Here is a 15366-nt window from a genome sequence, read left to right as displayed (position 1 = left end):
CAGAAGATTAGGAGAATTTTGGAAAAATCAGAATAGAGCAATCAAAGTCAAAGTTTGTGTACAGAGGAGAGAGAGAAAGAGGGGAGTGAGAGAGAGAGAATTTCTTTAGAGAATGGGCAGAGGGCTTCCCTGGTGGCACAGTGGTTGAGAGTCCGCCTGCCGATGCAGGGGACACGAGTTTGTGCCCCGGTCCAGGAGGATCCGATGTGCCGCGGAGCGGCTGGGCCCGTGAGCCATGGCCGCTGAGCCTGCGCGTCCGGAGCCTGTGCTCCGCAACGGGAGGGGCCACAACGGTGAGAGGCCCGCGTACCGCAAAAAAAAAAAAAAAAAAAGAAGAATGAGCAGAGGGCTTACCTGGCGACGCAGTGGTTGAGAGTCCGCCTGCCAATGCAGGGGACACGGGTTCATGCCCCGGTCCCGGAGGATACCACGTGCCGCGGAGCGGCTGGGCCCGTGAGCCATGGCCGCTGAGCCTGCGCGTCCGGAGCCTGTGCTCTGCAACGGGAGGGGCCACAACGGTGAGAGGCCAGCGTACTGCAGAAAAAAAAAAAAAAAGAATGGGCAGAATTGGGCAAGTTACTTGGAACTCCTCTGTAATTCATTGTTTTGTTTTTTGTCTATGACTCCCAATTACACTGTGAGCTTCATGAGGGTATAGATCATGTCTATTTTGCTCACCACTGTATATCCAGAACCTTGCACAATGCCTGACCCATAGTGTGCGTTCAATAAGTATTTGTTGAATGAAGGAAAGAATTATGGTGATGGCGGGGTAAGACACCAAAAAAATATTCCAAGAATTCAAGCATAGATGACTGAAAGAATACAGAAGATTAGAAGTGCAGAGGAAATAATGCGTTTAAATTTTGGACTCCCCGAGTTTGAGAAGCCTGTAGTGCGTTCCGGTGTTCATGCTTAGGGAAATTCAACACTTAGAATTGGAGCCCAGAGAGGAGGTTGAGGGCGGTGCTGGCGACGTATTGAGACTCAGTAGCAAACAAGTAACGATTGAGACCACCTCAGAGGAGTGCGGTTTCAAGCGGAAGTCGCCACCGGAAGTGACGCCATAAACGGGGCTCAGAGCAGGGCGCAGGGCATGCTGGGAAGTTGCAGCCGTTAGAGCCTGAGGAAACTGAGGAGAGGCCGACACGGAAAGTTCAGGTTCAAGTATGAGAAAATCCAGCAGCAGCTCGTCGTCTCAAGGAGACAGAGAAAGACACCAAGGAGACAGAGAAAGACACCAAGGAGACAGTGGTGATGCTTATGAGCAGCCACACACCAGCCATGGGCGGTAAGACTGTCGAGATATCGGGTTTGTTGGGGACTTTGAGATGAGCGGTTTTGAAGGACACTGGGGAGTCGAGTCCGGTTGAAGTGGTAAATTGCTTGAGCTTGAATCCCAGTCAGTTTGTGACCCTAAGCAGGTTACTTAATCACTCTGTGTCTTAATTGTATACCAGAGATGATTACCTCATAGCGTTATTGTAAGAAGTGAATATGGGGTTCAAATGCTTAGAAAAGTACCTTGCTTGCGGTCACCACTCGGTAACATTTTAAATATTTTTAGAGGGTGCGTTGTGGAAGGTGGTGAATGGCCCTAGAGACTAATCTTCATTTGAGGTCTGCAAGACCTTTCAGAATAGAACTAAACGAACCTTTTCCACAGAATAGTGCCAAGTCAAAATAGTGAATGATTTTAGGACTACTACTGAGACGCTGGGGTTTAATTCGGTGAAGATTGATTTTTCCAGAAGGCTCCAGAACTCTAAGCAGTTTGTCTACCAGGCATGTGCAGTACGGTTGCACGCTTTTCCCCAAGCTTCACCCTTTTTTCCGGTTAGCTACAGGTCAGGCAGGTCTCCTAGCGTTCCTCGCTGGCGTTCACCTAGCCCTGGCCCCACCTCCTGGAGCAAAGGAGTCTCCCCATTGGACGCCTTAAATAGGTCTTTTTTTTTGCTGCCCTTGGGCATGTTGGAGAAATGGATACTTTTGTTAAAATTGTCCAGCTGCAAAAGCAGAGTGTTTTTTTCTTCCAAACGAAGTTAATAAATATCAAACGAGTGAATACATAAGGCGAATGGGAGGGTATGGTCGGAACTGAACAGAATTGAACTTAAGGTTGGTACATCGGGGTCCTTTTAACAGCGGACCGAGTTGCTTCCGGGAGAGAATGGGCGGGCAGAGAATTCTGTGGGTTTGGCGGGTTTCTCTGTCTTCCTAAGTATTTGATCGTCCCGCAGGCAAGAGAGCAGGACACGACGGGACTCAGGGAATCCGGCGGAAGAGGCTGCTGGCACCACCCCGATGGCCAGGCCCATGGTGAGTGCCCCGGCCGCGGCAGGGTGCCCGGGCGCGGGCGGCTGAGGGGAGGGGTTCTGGGGCGGGCTGGCTGCTTGTCACGTGGTCAAGCGGCGAATCAGGGTCCAGCCCGCCAGGCGCCGGGGGCGGGGCCCGCTCTCTGCAGCCCCCACTATCCCCCCGACCGCCCACCTCCAGGGCCGTGCAGTCGCTTTTCCGATCCTGGAAAGGACCCTGAGATGGGAAATAGCGAGAGTCCGGAATGTTGGGGTCTGTTGCTTATGGCTTGTAATCTTTTCTCGATCTAAATAACTTTAAGTTGCCTGAGACAGAAACGAAACTAGTTCTTAATTCAGATAATAGGCTGGGCTGGTAAATGGCTGGGGAAGAAAGTACTTAATCTTCCTGAAGGAGAAAACCGCAACAGCATTTATTTGCTTCGGTTTTAAAATCCTTTACAAACGCCGGTGAATTTTTACGTAATGTGAGGACGTTTCCTAGGTACCTAGCTTTTCAAACAAGTTCATTGAACTTATTCTATTTTTTTTCCCACTCAACTACTTTTGAATAACTTCTCGCTTGTTTCCTAATTTATTCAATGGCAATCCGCGCCCGCCCCCCGCCCGCCCCGTCTCTCTCTCTTTTTTTTTAAGGTTCAGACTGCATAATTTTTATTAAGGTAAATGTTTTGTAAAATACTGGGAGCCTAAGGTACCAGTTGCCACGCAAAGATTATAAATTTATATTTAAAGTAAGAAAAAAAGTGAAATTGACTAATCAAGGATGAATATTTCCTGAAGATACATTCTTAAAAATAATGAAAATTGGAAACTTGAGCCCTAACGTTAAAAATGTCCAAATTTATGTGGAAAAATGTGGACTGTGTATGGAGCTACAAAGTGATTGAAATAAATCATCAGCTTTTGTTGGTGATTTTGTGTTTGTGAGGGGTTGGAGGGGTGGTAAAGTACACTTTAATGAAGTTTTTCTTGTAGGATTTTAAAATTTATGTAGATCAGGCATGCAAAGCTGCTGAGGAATTTGTCAATATTTACTATGAGACAATGGACAAGAGAAGACAGGTGAGTGTTATAGACTACTACTCTTTATTAAATACCAGTTCTTTCTTTCTTCTTTTTTTTTTTCTGATCCAGCCATTCATCTGACTTGCGTAAGTGATAGCTGTGTTCCTTAAAAGCACATTGCTTAAGGAGGGGTTGGTATGGCATTATGGAAGTGTGGACTCTGGAATCATACCCCAGCTTTGTGTTTGCCAAGCTCTGTGACCTTGGGCAAGTTCCTAACCTCTCTTAACCTCATTTTATTTTTAGGGTGGTAAATGGGAATTAATTTAACTACTGCACTTATCATGGGACCCAATGTATATTTACTTAAATATGTTACATTTTTTTCTTCCATTGTATAACCAATATGGTTAAAATAGTATTCATGCTAGTGAAGGGGGTCTGCATTACAGGGACTGTTCCCTGATTTGCCCCTTTAAATTCATATATTAATTGATAATTTTCAATTAAAGCTCACAGCTGTAGCTGGCACTCACAAACAGAATCTGCATGGCTTGGATACTTTTAGTCTTCAGCAGAGCAAGTTCTGACTTCATCAGCTTTTTTCATTGTGATTTATCCCTGAGCCACATCTTCTAAGTAACTATTTTAGTATGTGCTGGAGAGTCTTGCCTAGGTCTCTTATCGGAATAGGACTATGATTTAGAGAACTTTGTCTATGCTGTAGGTACAGAAGTTAGTATCTCTAAAAACTATTTTGTTAAGGCAGAAGATTAAAAAGTTCTTGATACTGACGTTTGATGACAAGGGACAGGGGCAAGCGATGTAACAATGGACGCTTATTGTGCCTTGGTGCCTTCAAAGACAAAGTAGCCCCCCAAAAAAGGAAACATAGTTCATTTCCAGAGTCCAGATATGTGTTGGCCCTTTAAATTAATCAAAGTTAAATTTTAGAGCTAAGCAAATGTGTCCTGTGACACACTAAATTCCTGTGACTGACTCCTGGGACTAAAAAGTTAACTCTTGAATTCTGCCTTATTTGAGCTTTAACTTACTTGACTTATCAAAGACTCTGCTTTAGCAAGTACTCCTGATTCTTTTGAACTAAATATGCTATTTCCATAGTGGTGAAAGGAACGAATGCTTCCTAACACATACAACATGAAATGGTTCAAACATTAAATAACTCACATGTATATAAACACTAGGATTGAAGTGTACAGGTAGGGCCTGATTGACAAGTTTGTTAATTCACAGAATTAGAAAAGGGAGGGAGATTAAAACTGGTTCGGGGCTGCATGGGCTTGAAATCTGTGATCATTTAATTTATTTTAATACAGAGAGCAAAACTTTAAAAAAAAAAACTCTTCCAGTTTGATACACAGTTTTCTCAGTGTGGCTAAAGTGAAATATGAAAAAAAAAGTATTTAGCTAGTTGCCTAGTTTACTAAAAGCAGGATAATGTCTATTTAAAGCCACCGTTATAAGGCACATACCTTGTTGACACAGTCTTCCCATGAGAGGGGGCAAGGGAAGGAGAGATGGAGGAAGAACAATAAAAATGTTTAGATACTACCTGTAACCTTTCAATCCATTTCTATAAAATACCCAGAAACAAAAAACTTTCCCTTTTTTCTTTTTTCTTTCTTTTTAGGCACTAACCAGGCTGTATCTGGACAAGGCCACCTTAGTATGGAATGGAAATGTTGTAACAGGGCTGGAAGCCCTAACTAAGTTTTTTGACGTGTTGCCTTCTAGTGAGTTTCAGGTCAATATGCTAGATTGCCAGCCAGTTCATGGTAAGATCATGGTCTTTTAAGATACTTCCTTTGTTTTCCTTTAGTGAGCAGTGAACTTTAACACCAAAAGCAGCTAGCCACTTTCAGTGGTAGAAATAATTACTTTTTTGAGCAAATTAAATATGAAGAATTTAGCTGTCAAATCAAACTTTTGGTCTTCCTTTAGATGTATCTCTCTCCAGAGGACCACTAGTAGGTTTTGGTGGATTGAGTGATTATGGCTTAGTAAAAGTCATGTGACAAATTGAGCCTTAATATGATTTTTGTTAATGGAGAGGAATGACTATTTTCCCTAAATAAATTGTTGCCTTCTGTACCTTGAAATGTCTCCAGAGAAAAATTATACCTTATCTCTGATTAATGTGTTTTATTATCTTACAACCTATTAAAATTTCACAGAAATTCACTCTGTTATGTGAAAGGATGACTTTTGGCAAGACAGAATTTGATTCAAGGTAGTAGATTGATGCAGTTTATAAGATTAACCTCTAGGTGGGGTCCTAAGCATCTTAAGTAGTAGTTGAGTGTGGTTTTTTTTTTTTTTTTTCTTTATGGTTCTTGAAAAGAAAGCTTAAGAAGCAAAATATGACAAAACTCTTTTAGAAACCCAATGAAATATTAATAAATACAGCAACCAAATGGTCCTATTCTAGATATAAGCTTTTTATTTTTAAACTTTAGAGCACCCAAAATCTTTCTGGACTGAAAATAATGTTAATATCTTTGAAATGATTATTGAGTTTTCTGGCTTTGGGTGCACATGCTCAAGATAATGTGCAAAGTAAAGAAAGTTTATGAAACTTTTTTTAGTGTTAAATTTTAGGCAGTGTAGTTTAAACCTGAAAATCTGCTTACTTAGAGAGAGAATCCAACCTCTTCTCTTTTTTTGTGTGGGTGAAGAGCAAGCTACTCAGGCCCAGGCTACAGTTCTTGTGGTGACCAGTGGAACTGTGAAGTTTGATGGAAACAGACAACACTACTTCAACCAGAACTTCCTGCTGACTGCTCAGTCTACTGCTGACAATATCGTGTGGAAGATTGCAAGCGACTGCTTCCGTTTTCAAGATTGGGAAAGTAGTTAAAGGGGACAAAAGTCCATTCTCTTTTGGTCCATTAGTTCCAGCAGTAGAAACTTATAAGTAGTAGTTCATTGCATTGTGGAACCATTAAAAACTAGTGTGTGCTGAAATTAAATTTCTTTAATATTTTTTATTCCTAGCGGCACCTTTTCTAGCAGCTGCCAGTTTAGATCGTTGCCCTTAAGAGCTTTAATGTTAGTTTTCTACATGCCTTATATATGTTTCACTAATGACATTCTTACAGTAACATTAAACCCATGGTCTCTGTACTAATATACTCACTGTGAGCCCAGTGTATTGCAAAAATGAAATCCCTTTATAGTACTGTCTATGGGATATCAGCACAATGTAACTCTCTGGGAGGAAGTGGAGTGGTTTTTTTTTTTGTTATTAGGCTAATTTTGTAGTACAACATGTACCTATTTTTGGTAAACACTGGTAATGCAGTTTAAATATGAGGCTTTTTCAAATCAGTTCAATGAACACATTACTAATTTAGGTTTACATAAGTACTCTGACATACTAGAATGGCATGTAGAGATGTTTAGTAGTCTTTTTATGTTAAGTAATGTAGGTTTTTTTTTTATGTTGGCATGTTTTCTTAAGTGAATTAATCTTCTAGAGAGGTGTAAAATGTTCTCGATTGATACCTGAGTGTTAGATACACTCAGTGGCTTAAAAGCAAAACTTCTTAAGAAAGCTTTTTCTTGGCAGCTCCAGGTCTATAACTTTAGATGGTGAATCGTAGTAGTACTAAGAGCTTTAATGGGAGAATGAGAAGTGAGAAGTGTAGAGATCCGAGGTTGGGCAAAAGCAAGGCGGAGTGGCCAAGTGGTACACTTTTGGTACTTGTTTCTACCTCCTAAAAATGTAGCCTAATTTTAGGATTTACGTCATTAATAAGTATCCTAACCAAATGGTCATGAAGGCCACTTTTGTTCTAAGAATTATTTTTAAAGATTTTTCCAGTTCACCTCACACTTATCACTAGTATATGTCTCAGTTTGTTCAAGAACTTATGGGGGTAAAATGTCAGCAATAAGCCTGACCCTCCAACAGGGTCTGACAGGAAAGTTGGAAACAAAGCCATCACTCCCTCTTTGGGACCCTTAACTTCTAAGTCTTCCATGTGAACTTCAGGCCAAAAGTCTCCTATGTACTACCCACCCCCAAAGTGAGTGATTTGTTCTCTGTGTTTACACTGTCAACTGCATGGTCTTTTTACTACTTAAAGTTAAAATTATTTAATCTTAGGATTTGTTCTTCCATATGGCATTGAGCAAATAGAGCTGTTATAAAACATGTTCCTATTACGTGGCTAACACTTTGTCTTTTTAGAGAAAACAGAACAGCAGATCTTCATAAGCCCATAAACTTCAAAAGAACCAGTTGATTCATTTTATGTCTCAACATCTAAAGAGAAAGAAAGCTAGCTTTGGTTTTTGGTTAAGCTTTAAGTGTTTCTCCATTCTTGAATTTATTGTTTTCATGGTTTTACACTAGGTGTGCCAACTTTGTTTCTACATCGCAACTCAAAGTTAATGTTTCTTGTCATTTAATTTGAAAATTGGTGATTCATTTACTCGTCGCAAACTACACATTGCATTTCTGATATATTAGCGAAATAGAATTAAGTAGAAGGGGATGGAACTGCAATTTAGACCACACCTCCCTACCTTCTTGTAGTACTGACTAAACTTTACATATTATATTCTACTCAAAGTAAGTTTACTCTAATTTTGGATTGGCTTTTTAAAACCACAGCTTTAGCAGCAACAATCAGATTGCCCACATATTGCCCTTTCCCTTAAGAGGAAGAGTTTCAAGTAAAAGCTGCGTATAACAAGCAATAACTGAAATGAGTGGTTGTGTACTGTTTATGAACTCAGTGTTTTAAGACTTGTATATTAACTGCTTTTTCCAAATTCTGTATAACTTTTAAATGGCTGGAACTACTCTTATATGGACTAGACTGTATTTTTGACATGGACATATTTTTATAACTTGAAAAAAATAAAATTTGCCTTGTTAGAGTTTTCTCAAGCCTGGTTTAAGGTCTCTTGATTTTTTAAGGCTCCAGAACAGTTGGTTGTTCCTTTTTACAATATAACGTTTTTAAAAAAATTTTAAGTTAGAATGTTGAAAACAATGGTTGACAACTTGGACTTTGTCTTTTCTCTAGTCTACCTCGTTCTTCCTCTTTTCCTACCAAATATTCACATTCCTGAGATCACCTGTTTGAAGTAATAGTGACGGTTTTGGTAAAATGTTGGAAATTTCAACCTTGAAAAACTAGCCAAAATACTATATCCAGAAGGCAGTGAAACCAAAAGTTCATTTTCAGAAAAAAAAATGGTCCCATTAACTTTAATTCTACATTAAAAATATGTCAACAGACACTTGAGGAGTGAGAAGAGGCAACAGCCTTTAAAATCAGCTCCTGTATTTCATCTCTTCAGTGAGGCACGTATTTTTCACAATTTAATATCCGTGAAATTGGTGTATTTTAAACTGATGCTAAAGCATACTTTAATTGGCCTTTTTTCTTTTCTCAGTGGTTCGTAAAATACTGATGAGTCTTACAATTGATGGCATCTTAGATTGATGAAATACAGTAATGAATTTTGCCTAGATAAAAATGGTTAGGAATCTACTTCCGTGTAAATTTGTAGGCATTAGTGGAAGGAAAAGACTAAGCTTAAGAGGCTAATGACTCATGACAAACTCTGTCACCAAGTTATTTGCATTTCATGTCTAGCTCATAAGGCTGGAAGAGCTGCAGACCTTATTTAAGCATGTAAGTGCTTTGGTGAATTGGAATCAGCATTTTCCTAGTTTTTGGAAATTTCCTAGTAATGTGTGTAGTGTGTCTAAAAAGATACTCCCAATGAGGTTAAAGGGTAAATGCAGTGTTTGGTCAAGGAGCAAGAAGTCAAATAAAGCCAGGAAGGTACCCTGAGTTCTTTTATTCTGGAACGTTGCTGGATTGACTTGCCCGAAATTACTAATGTAGGAAATTTGTTAGCAGGGGACTTCATTTGCTGATTTTTGTTATAATTTGATTTAATATAGGATAGAAAAGATAAGCATGGATGTGCTTTAACATAATCTTACATATTTAGGGAGAGATGGTAGGGCATATTTAGCTTTTTTATTTAACAGTTGTCTCTACAATAAAAATATTTCATCAAAACACTTGCTACCAAAAACAAAGCAAAACAAAAAAAAACACTTGCTACCAAACTCTGCTGTATTAAATATTTGCCCTTCTTTGTCAAATGCATCTTTCTATACAGAAAATTGCTCGGTGACTATCAGTGCCTCTATACATCAATCTTGCTTCCTAGAGGAGCACTAAAAGGGAACTGTAGAATATTGTTGGAATAATGTGTCAGATGGAGAGTCTTAGGATACAGACTACATCTGGGGTTGAAGTATATATACCCTCTAGATCCGTGGTTTTCAAAGTTTTGCTCTAACCCACAGTAAGAAGCGTAAAATGTCACAACCCAGTATATAAAACTCATGCTTACTACTTGCAATGTGTTTCTACCATTTTCTACTTCATTTTATTAATTTTTAAAAATGCTGTTCATAGCCTGCCGAATTGATTTTTACAACTTCCTAATAGATTGTACCAGCAGTTTGGAAAGCATGAAAATAGAGGAAGCATAATATTTTCACCACCACTTTCTAGTGGGTGGGGCGGGTAGGGTCAGCTTCTAAAAAGCAGTGTCGTGTCAGTGATGTCACCTTGGCTTAGAAAAGATCAAAAACTTCCTCTCAGGTATGTTGTATTTGTGGAGGACCATGAAGGGCAGCCCTGTTTTCCTCCCATTCCTTATCTTGTACCCGAAGTTCAAAGCTAAGAAAGCAACTGTTTAGGCTAGTCTTTAGGCAGAATCTGGGAATAGGATGTGTGGCAATGAAGTTGAAACAGGAAGGAGGCTGCCCTGTTTCAGATGTGGAAGCAGAGAACTGAGAAGGCATTCCAGCAGAACCATTTTTGAACATGGTTTCATACCACGTGCACTGTATTTTAGCCTATTTTAAGTGAATTTCATATGTTTTTTCTCTTTCCCTCCCTCCTTGGACACCCCAGACATCTGCATTCAACCCTCCCGGTTGGGAATCCCCTGGCGGTCCAGTGGTTAGGACTCCGAGCTTTCACTGCCGAGGGCGTGGGTTCAATCCCTGGTCGGGGAACTAAGCTTCCGCAAGCTGCACAGCGTGGCCAAAAAAAAAAACTATGGTGGGCTCTAAGGTGTAAATCCTGGTCCCGGTCCCAAAGGAGACCTGTATTCTAAGGCTGTTGTGTCCCTGATGTTGCTTTGTGACCCTAGGTGAGTCACGCACTCTGGGCCTCTGTCTTCTGCTGTTGAATGGAGATTTGCCCAATCTGGCCCACCAGGAGGTTGTGAGGATCAAATAAGACAACAAATGGGAGAATATTTTGAAAAGTGCTAAGCACTATACAAATACAATGGTTCTTTTTTTTTTTTTGCTTGGCTATTGGCTTCTCCCTCTCCCCAAATTCTGTTTCTTTTAGGTTAAAATCAATTGATCCGGACTGCTGTCCACAACCAGACACTCATTTTAAATCTTGCCACTGCCTTTGCAGGACTTAACCAGCGCCACAAAAAGCCTAAGATTAGATCGATACACATATAGATGGCTTTAAAAAAAAAAACTGTAAAAGGAGAGTCAGGGCATTTAAAAAAAAAAGGATAGCAATTCACAGATGTATTTTTGAGAGGTCTTTCTGTAAAGGGAAAAAAAAATGGGCCTGAACATTATTGATTCCAGTTCTCTTACTCAAGGGCAAGATATCAGCAAGAGGAGTCTGCAACATTTACCAAGTGCAGGTGCTGCAGTCCACCTTGGAGCCCCGAGCTGCCTGACGTGGCCAGCCTGCTCTTTTCCCCACCATTTTGTGTCAATTCTGAAAGTGTCTTTGGGAACGATTTCTCTAATAAGCTCATCTGTCCATCAGTGGCACCCAGGATTCCCAGTGGTCCAGGTCCAATCTCATTCATTGGCTCTGGATGTGGCTTGTGCAAAAGGCAAGCCTGGGAGAAGGGACCAGAAGAGACATTAGCTGGCGGGAGGCGGAGGGGCAGTTGGATAATTTTGCCTTCCAAACAACTGAAAATAAAAGGGGAGGAAGTGGGAGAGAGAAACCAGAAAAGGTAGCCTCCCTTGGATAGGAAATTTATAATCACTGCACGGCAGTTAAGGAAGCCCTTACATCTTAGAATGAGAACGGCAGCTAAAATATACATATATACATATGTATGTGTGTGTGTGTGTGTGTGTATATATATATATATATATATATATACACACACATACACAGACACACACACACACACACACACACATATACTTACAAATCCCTGGGAGACCAGTGGCAAAACTACTAATGGGGGGACTCCTTCTTCCATGTGCCCCTTTCTCCCAACCTTCTCGAGCCCTACGTTGTTATGCTTCCCAAGATCCCCGCAGTTTCAAACTCTGGCCCTATCCTGCCATCCCCTCAAATCCCCCTTCCCATCCCATCCAAACTACTTGCCCTAAGAACCATTCTCGCAGTCTCCACCCTCCGCTTTCAAGTTAAGTTGGTTAACTTATAAACTCACCATGGAGATGTTTGGCTTTTGTCTCTTGGGGTTGTATTTTGTCTGGAAGCAGCTGGAACAATACCATAACTCAAAGGAATGGCTTACTAATCTTGACTCTTCAGACATATATTTTGTGTGTGAGGGATGGAAGAAGTTTGATTTGAAGATCAAAGGGACCTTTGGTGCCCCTCAAACTATACTTTGCAGAAGGTGAACTGATACATATCATTTATCATGGAATATAAATTAGCCCAGCATACAACCACCCAAATAGCCTACTGATTATATGTTTTTTTGACTCCTATTCACTGTGATAAATGGTTTTCATCCCACTACTGCTCTCTCACCTAGTTGTCAGTGAGCTGAGAACACTCACAAACCCCATTTCTGCCCCATGCTGCTTATGAGACTGCAGAGGCCCTTTGGCAGTAGCCAAAGAAAACTCTAGAAGGTAGTTTGGTGTGAGCTAATGGGTCTGGACTCTAGAGTCAAAGAGATCTGGAAGTGAATTACAGACTTGCCAGTTGCTAGTTGTGTGATCCTTCAGCAAGTTTCTAATCCTCCACCAGAGCCTCCACTTCTTCATCTATAAAAGGGAGATAATAATACTTACATTGCAAGGTTATTGTGAGACCCGAATTAGATACAGCTGTACTGTGCCTGGTACACAGTAATAATATAGCTGACCATCATTAAGCACTTACATCTGTCCAGCTATGCTGAGCACCTCACACATGCATTATTATCTCATTTGACCTCAAATTAGCCTTATGAGATAAGTATTATTGTCATGACCATTTCGCAAATGAGGAAATTGAAGCTTGGAGAGATAGTCACTTGTCCAAGGCCACTCATTGACAAAGACAGATTCAAAACCAGGCCTTTATGATTCTTAACCATCATGATATCAGAATTACAGGCACTTCACCAACGGTAACGATTGCTATAATTGCTGTGTTGTACATTCTTAGAGCCAAGCCTGCGGGAGACTTAGCTGCCCGTGCACTCGGTGTATATATGGCCCACTCATCATACATCTTGTCAACATCTTATTCCTTACCTCCCTGGATGGAAAGCTCCTAGAGCCAAAGGTAAACATGGAGAAGCATGTTCACTATATATATCTCAATTGAGGGTGAAGCTTGGGCTAATATCTGGAGGGGAAAATACAGCAGTACAAGATGGGACCCCCTTTCACCCCCACTCCTTGTAAGGTAGAGGAAACCAGTCCAGTTTGCAAACCCTGTCTTGGAAGTGTCACAGGGTGTTACCTCAAATTATCTAGGGTGATCTGTCTAGATAGGACCATGCTGGCTGTTTTCTTGGTGGTTAGAAAAGGTTAGAGGTTGTGGCAGCTAGGGACATGGCTCAATTCACCCTTCAAGAAAGAGTTTCCCAGGATTTCCCTGGTGGCGCAGTGGTTTAGAACCTGCCTGCCAATGCAGGAGACGTGGGTTCGAGCCCTGGTCCGGGAAGATCCCACATACCGTGGAGCAACTAAGCCTGTGCGCCACAACTATTGAGCCTGCACTCTAGAGCCCGTGAGCCACAACTACTGAGCTCGTGAGCCACAACTACTGAAGCCCCCGCACCTAGAGCCAGTGCTCTGCAACAAGAGAAGCCACCGCAATGAGAAGCCCACGCCCCGCAATGAAGAGTAGCCCCCGCTTGCTGCTACTAGAGAAAGCCCACGTGCGGCAACGAAGACCCAACGCGGCCAAAAATAAAATAATAATAATAAATAAATTTATTTTTTTAAAAAAGAAAGATTTGCCTTTCAGCTGTGAGGAAGACAGTTACCTGACAGACCCCAGCTGCAGTGCCTGCAGGATCTGCTGCAGTATTTGAGCTGAGGCCATGCTCTTCTGGGGCAGCCTCTAGCCAATGACCGAACACAGCGAGGACGCTCAAGCCTGGCCATTTCAACCCTTTGCAGAACTTCTCTAATGGACTATCTTTCCTCTGCAGCTCTCCCCTAGACTGGCCAAGACTTTCAGATCCACATCACAGGCCTGCCCAACTCTGCTTTTTTCCTTCTTTCCTCTCACGAGTGTCAGATACATATCAATGTCTGGAGACTTCCCTGCCCAACGCTGTTTCATCCCTCTATATCTTTCACAAGTGTTAACCCCCAATAAACCCATTTTATTCCTAACACCTTCTCAGCATCTGCTTCTTAGAGAGCCCAAACTGACCCAGGGAGTTTTGTTGCCTGTCCTTTGCCAAATTGAAGCACTGATCAATCTTGAGAGTGAGTGTCTGGTGGCTTCTCAGGCAGATATCCCAGTAGCCTGCTTGACCGTTGCCATGGAAACTTCCACAGGCAAGGGGGAAAAAGAAGGAGAGGAGGACTCAGTGTAAAGCCCCACACCCAGCCTGTTGGAGAGGCTCCACAGCCACTTGGGCAGAAGGCTTGGGGTCCTGGCCAATCACATTTGGCCTTGTGAGGGTTGGAGTTGAAGAGGAGATGGAGAGATACTTAGGCTTCCCAGGCCTAGAATGCAGAGGCAGGGAGATGGTTGGATGGGGAGGGGAAGGCTGGGGATTGGGAGTGTATGGCCCAGATAGCATTGTTAGTATCTGTCTATCCATCTATTTATCTACCTATCCATTTATCTATCGAGAGAACATAAGGAATTGGCTTACACAATTATGGAGGCTGAGAAGTCCCAAGGTCTGCAGTAGGCAAGCTGGAGCCCCAGGAGAGCCAATGGTATAGTTCCAGTCCAAAGGCCAGAAGCTTCAAGACCCAAGAAGAGCCAACATTTCAGTTTGAGTTCAAATGCAGGAAAAGACCAATGTCCAGCTCAAACAGTCAGGCCGGAGGAGTTCCCTCTCACTCAACGTTTTTGTCTTATTCAGGCCTTCAACTGATTGGATGATGCCCACCTACATTAGGGAGGGCAATCTGGTCTACTAGTCTACCAGTTCAAATGTTAATCTCATCCAAAAGACCTTCACATACACACCCAGAATAAGGTTTGACTAAATATAAGGGCACCACATGGCCTAGTAAAGTTGACATATAAAATTAACCATCACACCATCCTTTCTAAAAAAGCACTTCCCACATCACTCTCTATCACCACTTAATTTTGTTTCAGGACATTTTTCACCAGATACATTATATATCTCAGTTTTTACTCTTTGACTCCACTCATTGGAATGTAAGTTCCAATAAGGCAGGGACTTTGTATATTTTGCTCACTGCTGAATCCCCAGAAGCTATTACAGCACTTGGCATGTAGTAGCTTCTCACTAAACATTTGTTCAATAAATGAACAGTCAAGGTTAAGCATTAGTGAGTATGACAATTTATAGTGCTTGACCTGTGAACTACCACTTCGTGTCTTTTGCCTGTTTTTCCACTGAAGTTTTTTTCTTTTTCTTGTTGATTTTTATAGGAGTCCTTTAGAGAAAGTGGATATTAATCCTTTGTTACATGCATGACAAATGTTTTCTCCTTTCTGTCACTTACCTTTTTACTTTGTTTATACCTTTGGCCATGTGGATGTTTTATGTTTTTATCTGGTCAAACATGGTA

General features: G+C 41.5%; 1 protein-coding gene across 2 annotated transcripts; it reads left to right on the top strand.

Moving 5' to 3' along the window:
* The first annotated feature begins 2173 nt into the window (after nt 1-2173).
* On the top strand, nt 2174-8244 carry NXT2 (nuclear transport factor 2 like export factor 2). 2 transcript variants are annotated; one of them, XM_060137213.1, is made up of 4 exons: nt 2174-2319; nt 3294-3380; nt 4978-5122; nt 6023-8244. In XM_060137213.1, the coding sequence occupies exons 1-4, from the start codon at nt 2305-2307 to the stop codon at nt 6202-6204; spliced, it is 429 nt and encodes a 142-aa protein (XP_059993196.1). In that variant the 5' UTR covers nt 2174-2304; the 3' UTR covers nt 6205-8244. The 2 variants fall into 2 exon arrangements, with proteins under 2 accessions (XP_059993196.1, XP_059993197.1); XM_060137214.1 differs by lacking the exon at nt 2174-2319 and adding an exon at nt 2456-2568.
* The last annotated feature ends 7122 nt before the right edge of the window (nt 8245-15366 follow it).

The sequence above is a fragment of the Lagenorhynchus albirostris genome, chromosome X (assembly GCF_949774975.1).
Source record: "Lagenorhynchus albirostris chromosome X, mLagAlb1.1, whole genome shotgun sequence".
In the NCBI taxonomy this organism is placed as follows: domain Eukaryota; kingdom Metazoa; phylum Chordata; class Mammalia; order Artiodactyla; family Delphinidae; genus Lagenorhynchus; species Lagenorhynchus albirostris.
Note: the sequence above shows the minus strand (reverse complement) of the source record. Positions and strands in the feature narration are given on the sequence as shown.

Coding starts and splice junctions, on each gene's coding strand:
- NXT2 (XM_060137213.1), top strand. Junction 3,381..4,977: donor CAATGGACAAGAGAAGACAG/GTGAGTGTTATA, acceptor CTTTCTTTTTAG/GCACTAACCAGGCTGTATCT. Junction 5,123..6,022: donor AGATTGCCAGCCAGTTCATG/GTAAGATCATGG, acceptor GTGTGGGTGAAG/AGCAAGCTACTCAGGCCCAG.